At 43.2% G+C, this 9,896-nt stretch overlaps 1 protein-coding gene across 1 annotated transcript in view; it reads right to left on the reverse strand.

Annotated features, from left to right (window-relative positions):
- Positions 1-9,896, reverse strand: part of CDK5RAP1 (CDK5 regulatory subunit associated protein 1) — a 49,133-nt gene that overhangs the window by 11,968 nt on the left and 27,269 nt on the right. The window contains 4 exon segments of the mRNA XM_008056313.2: positions 701-850; positions 4,145-4,275; positions 5,829-5,884; positions 8,041-8,138. Coding sequence (XP_008054504.1) covers positions 701-850; positions 4,145-4,275; positions 5,829-5,884; positions 8,041-8,138 — 435 coding nt within the window.

The following is a 9,896-nucleotide window of genomic DNA, read 5'->3' on the forward strand; positions in this document are numbered from 1 at the left end:
TCCAGGCTCGGTGGCTCAGCCTGTAATCCCAGTGCTTTGGGAGGCCGAGGCGAGTGGATTACCTGAGGCTGCAGGTTCAAGACCAGCCCGGGCAACTTGGTGAGACCTCATCTCTACAATAAATCAAAACATTAGCTGGGGATGGTAATGTGTGCCTGTAGTTCTGGCTACTTGGAAGTCTGAGGTGGAAGATCGCGAGACCCCAGCAGATCGATGCTGGGGTGACCATGAGCGTGCCACTGCACTCCAGCCTGGGTGACAGAGTGAGACTCCAACTCAAAAAAAAAGTCATTTGTATTAAAAAAAAAAATACACACACACACACACACACACACACACACACACATATACATTTTATATATATACACATATACATATATATATTAAATAGCTCAAAAAAAAGACTTTTTAATGAAATACTTAGGCATAAAGCTAACAAAACATGAACAGGAAGTACCTGTGTGCTGAAACGTACAAAATTTTTATAAAAAACATCAGCCTGTACTTGGAGGGCTGAGGCAGGAGGATCGCTTGAGACCAGGAATTTGAGTACAGCCTGGGAAACAGAGCAAGGCCCTTGTCTTGTTAAAAAAAAAAAAAAGAAAAAAAAATCAAAGATGATTTAAACAAAGGAGAGATATACTGTGTTCTAAAAGACAAAAAACAATATATATACATATACACACATACACAGCCTCACCCCTTCCACTAGTACCAGCTGGGTACAACCCACAGCAGTCTTATTGGCTTTTCTTGCTTCTTCTCGAAAAACAGTGATAAGCTCCTCCAAACGCCTTAATTTTACCTCTTCTGGGACATCATCTTTCAACCTATGATATGCTCGTGTCTTCTAAAAAAAAAAAAAAAAAAAAAGAGAAGAGACTGAAGTTACCAAGGACTTGTAGAATTCATTCTTAAGGCACATGGGGACCGTGTTCACTCTATCTACAAGTTACAGACACATATACAGAAACCCAAGCAAGACCTAAGAGGGTTCTCTACCTCTGGAAGCATTCCAAGAGAGAAAGGTAGTAGAGTCATATTTTTCCAATTAGTTAAATTCTAATTTCAGCACATGAAAATCACTGATTCAAAATTATTCTGGATATTTATCCCAAGGGTACACTTGTGCATCTTCTAAATGACTCAGGTACTAGGTTATTCAGGAACATTATTTATAAACAAACAAGATGTAAAACAGTCTGAATGTTTATCAATACCTAGATACCTTGTAAAAAAAAAAAGTATAGTTTATCTACACAACAGATTAGTATGCAGTCATTAAACAGAATGATAACTCTACATGTATGTACTGATGCAGATGGTTCTTCAAAACATACTGTTAATTAAAATATGCAAAATATAGATCAACAAGTATACTATAACTCTGGTGAAGAAAGAATACATACAAATACATGAAATACCTCTAGAAGGTTAAAGAAGACATTGTCAACAGTGTTGCCTTCAAGGAAAGAACTGAGAAAGCAGGCAGCTTGGAACAAGGAAGAACGACTTCTTCCCGTATACCATTTAATCTTTTGAAGTGTATGCCATAAGCATGTACACCACATAGTTTAAAAAATGTATACTGGAAAAGTCTTTTTTTTTAGTAAGAGTCTCACTGTCACCCAGGCTGGAGTGCAGTGACATGCTCACAGCCACTACAGCCTCGACCTGCTAGGCTCAGGTAATCCTTCCACCTCAGCTTTCCAAGTAGCTGGAACTACAGGCACACATCATCACACTCGGCTAATTTTTTTATTTATTGTAGAGACAAGGTCTTGAGGCAATCCTCTTGCCTGTACCTCTCAAAGTGCTGGGATTAAAGGCGAGAGCCACCACACTCAGTCTGTATCTATCTTTACATGCATGAGCTCCTATTCAGTACAGCTGGAGAACCACTGAGCCAGACAAAAGTATGAAATAAAAGGAGAATCTATATACCAAAGTGTGGACTTTTAAATCAGTATGCCTTTGAGAGAACTACAAAATCCACAAAAGAAAATGAAGAATCCTAAAATACTTGCAGGGTTTACTCCATTTTGTCTTACTGTTGACAACAATAACTTACCTCTATGGTGCACTTACTATGCATGAAGCACTATTATAATTACTTTAAGCATATTATCTTAGTTAATCCTCAAAACAACCCTGTGAGGCTGGTACTTATGGTATCCCATTTTATGGATGAGAAAACCAAGAACCTTGTCAAGAGGCACAATTTGAGTACTTGTTCTCACTACTAGGTTACTTGATTAAGTCCTTACAACCTTAACACTAACCTAGAAATCAGGTCCCAAAGTGGACACTCATATTCAATGACCACAGAATGCTTCAACCACCCACTGAAAACCCATTTCCCATTCTTTTTTTTTTCCAAGGCTAGCTGTCACTCTGTCGCCCAGGCTGGAGTGCAATGGCATGCTCATGGCTCACCACAGATTCAACCTCCTGGGTTCAGGTGATTCTTCCACCTCAGCCTCCCGAGTAGCTAGGACTACATATGTACACACACCACGTCCCACTAATTCTTAAAAAACATTTTCGCAGAGATCACGTCTCCCTGCATTGCCCAGGCTGGTCTTGAACTCCAGCAAGCCTCTCCCCAAAGTGTTAAGATTACAGGCATAAGCCACCACGCCTGGCACATCTCTAGTATTAAAAAGAATTTATCTTGCATATTTGTGATGTCCATGGAAAAGAAGCAAAGTGGACCTAGCAGCTCCTCTGAATCTTCATCTCTGACATAAGTCTGCAAACATGAATATATACACTGGTCTGTTTACACTGCCTGCAGAACACTAGACAGTGGCCTCTAAAACAAAGGAATGAGCTTGACTGATGGCAGCTCAGTGACAGTGAGCATAGTCAAAGGTTCATACATTCATCAGCCACCTGTTCTGAGCCCCTAGCCTCAGGAGGCCAAAGCACACAAGACATGCTGTCCCTGAGGTCACTGGAGAGATGAGAAGTGACCCATGAAAACCAATCCCTACCACCACAAAAATGACAGCAGAGACCACTCTCTCTGCAGGAAATGAGCTTTACTAGGTCCTTCCTTCCTAATCTCCTTCTGCTTTGTTTTCCTGGAAATCTGTGTTGAAGGGAGAGCTCCAAGCAGGTATCAGTGTGCTTGTACAGCTTAGGAAAACAGAAACAAGGAACTGCTGAGTGTGGCTAGGAAGATGGCAGTGGCCCCTATAAAAAACAGCACCTGCAGAACAAAAAGGGAGCTCTGCATGTTGAGAAACAATTTTAGGTTTTCTCGTAAAGAAATTGTCTCTCACCAGGCTCAGTGACTCAGCCTGTAATCCCATGCTTTGGGAGGCTGAGGTGAGTGGATTGCCTGAGCCCACGGGTTCGAGACCCGCCTGGGCAACTTGGTGAGATCTCATCTCTACAATAAATCAAAAAATTAGCCAGGCGTAGTAGCGCGCACCTGTAGTTCCAGCTCCTTGAAAGGTTGAGGCGGAAGGATCGCCAGAGCCCAGCAGGTCGAGGCAGTGATGGCTGGGAGCATGGCACTGTACTCCAGCCTGGGCGACAGAGTGAGACTCCAACTCAAAAAATAAATAAATACATAAATATTTTAATGCAGAGAAACATTGGCACAGTCATCTTTTATCACCAAATTGCTGAATTGTGTCACACAGTAAACAGCTGATTAGAAAAATTCAAGAGAAGTGAAGAGTAAAAGCCTAAGATTTCTTTTATTTAGTTTTTTTTTTTTTTTTTTTTTTTCTTAGAGACAGGGATGCACTCTGGCATCCAGACTGGAGTACTGTGGAATAATCATAGCTCACTGCAGCTTCAAACTCCTGGGCTCAAGCAATTCTCCCACCTCAGCTTCCCCAATTAGCTGGGACTACAGGTGCACATCGCAACACCCAGCTTATTTTTTTTTTTTTTTGATAGAGATGAGGTCTTGCTGTATGGCCCAGGCTAGTCTCAAACTCCTGACCTCAAGTGGTCCTCCAGCCTCAGCCTTCCAAAGTGCTAGGATTACAGGCGTGAGTCACCACACCAGGCCACGCTTGTGGTTTCTCAAGGACTGCCTTGCTACTACTCTCTTTCCTGCTAGTTTTCTACAATCACCCCCAAACTGGTCAGGAACCATGTCAGTCCTCCCCCATTCCAGGCTCACCTGTCTCATGCTGTAGGCAAAGAGGAAGCCCGTGTTGTACTGAACCTCCCGGAGCAAGGACACTGTCTGGAGGTGATCTTCCTCTGTCTCACCACAAAAGCCAGCAATGAAGTCGCTGCTGAGGCTCACACCTGTGACACACAAAGGCCAAAGGTCACCAGGGTGCTGCTGCTTACCTTAAGAATGCCTGTGGCATTCGCTGTTTATAATGCCTCCCCTGGGGCTACTCAGCCCATGTGCACGTAAAACAACAGCAGTAACAGCAGCAACAGGTTCGCCTCCCTGTAACATTCTATGCCAGGAACTGGCTACCCAGCCCATGTTCCCCTCAGCACTATGAAAGGCATTTTTGCTTAAAATGCTGGATTTTGGAACACAGTAGGAGTCCACATTTTCAAAATGGTCCTTCTTTTATTAGTGAAAACCTCACAGTGCCTTACACAAGCATATACTGCTGAATTTAGCATGGCACAATGGTCACTTAAGACCCAAGTAGGCAGCAGACAGCAGCCACTCTTGCTGCTGTTCTGCCCGTTGTGCCCTTCACAACATATTTTTCCTTCAATAAATCCACCTTTATTAATAATAATAAATCTACCTAAAAAAAAAAAAAACTGAGGTGAGTGGATTGCCTGAGCCCGTGGGTTCGAGACCCGCCTGGGCAGCGAGACCTCATCTCTACAATAAATCAAAAAATCAGCCGGCTGTGGTAGCACATGCCTGTAATTCCAGCTACTTGGAAGGCTGAGTCGGAAGGATCACTGGAGCCCAGCAGGTCGAGGCTGCGGTGGCCGGGAGCGGCCACTGCACTCCAGTCTGGGCGACAGAGTGAGACTCCAACTCAAAAAAAAAAAAGACCAAGTAGTAGCAAAACTACCAGTTACTGAATACTTAATAATGCTACACTGGACTATCTGCATAATCTATTTAATTTCTCCCATTATCTAATGTGGTGACTACTATTAACTTCACTTTATGGATGAGAAGTGAAGTCTCTCACCTGTGGTCACACAGCCTGTAACAGTCCCAAAGCCACACACCTAGCCTCCACATTAACCTGCCCCATCACAATGAAAGTATATGCACATAATGCAAGTTATAATAATTAGAAATCAGAAGAAAAATGTAGATAATCTCAACCAAATCTAAACTAAAAGACTACAGAGTAATTTTATTAGGAGAAAGGGAAAAGAGAAAGGGAGTAAGGATTAAGATAATAGAAAGGAATTATCTCTAAACTTTATAGTAATAAGTTGCCATAAAGCTAGCTTTAAAAAGTACACTTTTAGGCCAGGCGCAGTGGCTCAAGCCTGTAATCCAGTGGTACACTCATGATCACCACAGCCTTGACCTGCTGGTTTCAAGTGATCCCTCCACCTCAGCCTTCCAAGTAGCTGGAACTACAGGAGTACACCACCACGCCCGGCTAATTTTTTTATTTATTGTAGAGACGAGGGCTCCCCAAGTTGCCCAGGCTGGTCTTGAACCCGTGGGCTCAAGCAATCCTCTCAAGCTACTGTGCCCAGTCAATTTTTTTATTTTTTGTAGAGACAAGGCCTCAGTATGTTGCCTAGGCAAGTCTTGAATTCTGGGCTCAAGCAATCCTCCCGCCTCAGCCTCCCAAAGTGATGGAATCACAAACATGAATGGCCATGCCCAGTCAAAATATATTTCTTAAATATACCTGGAATAGACTCTCTGATATGGTGAATTAACTCTACATAAGCTTCTCTTGAATATCTGTAAAAAAAAAAAAAAAAGAGGGAAAAGGCCTATATGAACCAATTTGTAAATGAATGTTATAAAAAGATAACACAATGAATTCCCACATGTAACTGCTCCCCATCCACAAGGTAGAGCACAGGAGTAAATTGAAACAGCCAAAGGAGTCTTTTATTGCTGGGCATGGGTGGCTCACACCTACAGTCCCAGCACTTTGGGAGGCGGATACAAGAGGATTGCCTGAGCCCAGGGATTCAAGATCAGCCTGGGAAACTTGGCAAGACCTCATCTCTACAATAAATCAAAAAATTAGCTAGGCATGGTGGCACACACCTATGGTTCCAGCTACCTGGAAGGCTGAGGTAGAAGAATCGTCTGAACCAACAGGCAGGTCAAGGCTGAGGTGGCTGTGAGCATGCCACTACACTCCTGCCTGGGCAATAGAGTGAGACTCCAACTCCAAAAAAAAAAGGTCTTCTATTTGCTTTTTGATTTGGGGGTCCCATTCTGTTGTCCAGGCTAGAGTGCAGTGGCACAATCACAGATTACTAAAGTCTTGACAGCCTGAGCTCAGGCGATCCTTCCACCTCAGCCTCCCAAGTAGCTGGGACTACAAGCATGCACCTCCATGATTGCCTAATTTTTTTTATTTTTTTGTAGAGATGAAGTCTTGCTATGTTGCCCAGGCTGGTCTCAAACTCCTGGGCTCAAGCAACTATCCCACCTCAGCCTCCCAAAATGCTGTTATTATAGGCATGAGCTACCATGCCTGGCCCAAAAGAGCCCTTTGGATCCATACTTTATATTATAATCGAATCTAGAATTATGAATTTTTAGTTCAAAAACATAAACTTATTTTTTTTGTTAATTTATAGACAAGGTATATAGCCTGTTGTCCAGGCTAGAATGCGGTGGTATGACCATGGCTGTGACCTGTAGCCTCAAACTCCTGGGCTCAAACAATCCTCCTGCCTCAGCCTCCCAAGTAGCTGGGACTATAGGCACACATCACCACACTTGGTTAACATAAGCTATTTTATTTTATTTATTCTATTTTTATTTTTATTTTTTTTTGAGTTGGAGTCTCACTATGTCGCCCAGACTAGAGTGCAGTGGCCGCTCCCGGCCACCGCAGCCTTGACCTGCTGGGCTCCGGCAATCCTTCTGCCTCAGCCTTCCAAGTAGCCGGAATTACAGGCATGCGCTACCACGCCTGGCTGATTTTTTTGATTTATTATAAAGATGAGGTCTCACTGCCCAGGCGGGTCTCGAACCCGCGGGCTCAGGCAATCCACTCACCTCAGCCTCCCAAAGGCGCAGGATTACAGGCTGAGCCACTGACCCCGGCTACATAAGCTATTTTAAATAGTCTCTTTTATTTAACTACTAAATTTGAGCAGATAAACATTTAAGAAGATCTCTAAAGTGCTTTGCCACTGTGGAAAGCAAAGCACTAATTCTGTACAGTTTATCTTGGGAGACATCCTCTCTTCAGTCTGACCTCTGCAAAACTTACTGTTCCCAAAGAAAGTGAACACATAGAACTACATTTAAATTCCAAGACCTAAAAAAACTATAATGTTAAAAGTTAAAGGACTGCTGGGCGTGGTAGCCCATGCCTGTAATCCCAGCACTTTGGGAGGTAGAGGCGAGAGGATTGCCTGAGCCCAGATTTGAGACCAGCCTGGACAACTTGGCGAGACTTCGTAGTTACAATTAAAAAAAAAAAATTAGCTGGGCATGGTGGTGCATGCCTATAGTTCCAGTGACTTAGAAGGCTGAGGTGGAAGAATCATCTGAGCCCAGCAGATGAAGGCTAGCGTGGCCGTGAGCATGCCACTGCACTCCAGCATGGGAAACAGAGTGACACTCTGACTCAAAAAAATCCCCAAAAACAAAAAGTTAAAGGATTAAAACCTCAAACAGAGTGTACCACACCATGGGTACTTAGTAAGACAACCATGCTCAACAAGTAAAAATGAGTGACCCATTCCGTAGCCTATGTTTACAGAGAGAGCAGAAGCAAGTTTCATGTCCAGGAACTCATGCACATAACAAGCATCTATTGAGCATCTAAATATGCCATGTACTATGCTAGGCTCTTAGCAACACAGACACTGGTCACCAAGGAAACATGGAAAAGTGTGGGATGCCCCTTTCCAAGCAAGGCTGACCCCCTCCGCATGGTCTCCAAAACACGACTGCTTCCACTCTGGGCAGGAAGGTGAATCTGTTTACAGATGTTGTCTCTTTCATGAATCAGCTGCAGAACCTGATCAAACAGAACACATCAAGGTAACCAAAGTCTTACCAAAGAATCTTGCAGAGAGGAATACCACGCTTACTATTTCTCCTCCAAAGTTAAATTTTTTAAGTAAATAAGAAGCCGATTAAACCAAACACATGAATTACCCATTCCTAACTTTTGCTCAAGCCACCTTCATCTGCCCCAGACACTTCATCTGATGGCATCTCTGCTTTCAGAAAGTAGAGAAGCAAGCAAGCAGAGGTCAGATTAAAGCCATGAGGCCGTATACAGGTAGTGCTGACTCGAGTGTAAGTAGGCTAAAGAAGCAAGAAATGGAAGGCCTTTCTTCTAGCTTACAAACTAATTAATTACTTTTAAAGATACCATCAAGAAATTAAAACTAAGAGAAAATATTTAAAACATATCAACAAAGGATTTGTAGGAAGAACATACACAGAGTTGAGTTCAGTCTCTCTCCCACACAGCAAGATCCTAGGCAACCATAAAGAACTTCTACAACTCAGTAAGAAGAAAACCCAGGGAGAAAACAGGAGTGGGCCAAAAAACAGCCACTTCATAACAAAAACCTTCAAAACAAAGTTTTGGATGTAGGTTTCCTACTCCACACTGGGCACTGGGTTAAGTACCTTTGACATGCCCTGCCTCAGAAACATTGCAGGTTCAGTTCCAGCCCACCACAATAAAGCAAATATTGCAATAAAGCAAGTCACACAAATTTTTTGGTTTCCCAGTGCAAATAAAAGTGATACTTGGTGAGGGGTAGTGGCTCACACCTGAAGTCCCAGCACTTTCAGAGGTATAGGTGGGAAGATCACTCGAGCCCAAGAGTTTCAGACTAGCCTGAGTAATATAGTGAGATCTCATCTATACAAAAAAAAAAAAAAAAAAAAAAATCAGCTGGGCACGGTGGCTCACACCTATAATCCCAGAACTTTGGGAGGCAGAGGTAAAGGACTGCATGAGCCTAGGAGCTCGAGACCAGACTGGGCAACTTGGTGAGACCTCAACTCTACAATAAATTTTTTTTAAAAAATTAGGCAGGTACGGTGGCACTCGCCTGTGGTTCCAGCTACTTGGAAGGCTGAGGAGGAAGGATCGCCTGAATCCAGTAGGTCGAGGCTGCAGCAGCCATGAGTGTGCAACTGCACTCCAGCCTGGGTGACAGAGTAGGACTTCAACTCTAAAAAAACCACAAAAAAACTAGCCAGGCATGGTGAGTGCCTCTAGTTCCAGCTACTTGAGAAGCTCAGACAGAAGGATCACCTGAGCCCAGGAGGCTGAGGCTGCCCCGAACAGTGATGCACCACTGCTCCAGCCTGGGCGACAAAGAGAGACCCTGACTCAAAAAATTTTAAAAAGTTATGTTTACACTATACTGTAGTCTAAGTGTACAATAGCATTATGTCTAAAATAACAATGTATATACCTTAATTTTAAAATACTTAATTGCTAAAAAAAATGCTAACAATCATCTGAGCCTTCAGTGAGTCATCAAATCAAGTTGCTGTTAGAGGGTCTTGCCTCGATGCTGATGGCTGCTGATGATCAGGGTGGCAATTTCTTAAAATAAGACAAAATGAAGCTTGCCACATCAGTTGGCTCTTTCATGAAAGATTTCCCTATAGTACATGATGCTGTTTAGTAACATTATCCACAACAGAACTTCTTTAAAAATAGGAGTCAGTTGCCGGGCTCGGTGGCTCAGCCTGTAATCCCGCGCCTTTGGGAGGCTGAGGTGAGTGGATTGCCTGAGCCCGCGGG

This window comes from Carlito syrichta, unplaced genomic scaffold (genome assembly GCF_000164805.1).
Source record: "Carlito syrichta isolate Samal-C Ts95f unplaced genomic scaffold, Tarsius_syrichta-2.0.1 Scaffold302319, whole genome shotgun sequence".
In the NCBI taxonomy this organism is placed as follows: domain Eukaryota; kingdom Metazoa; phylum Chordata; class Mammalia; order Primates; family Tarsiidae; genus Carlito; species Carlito syrichta.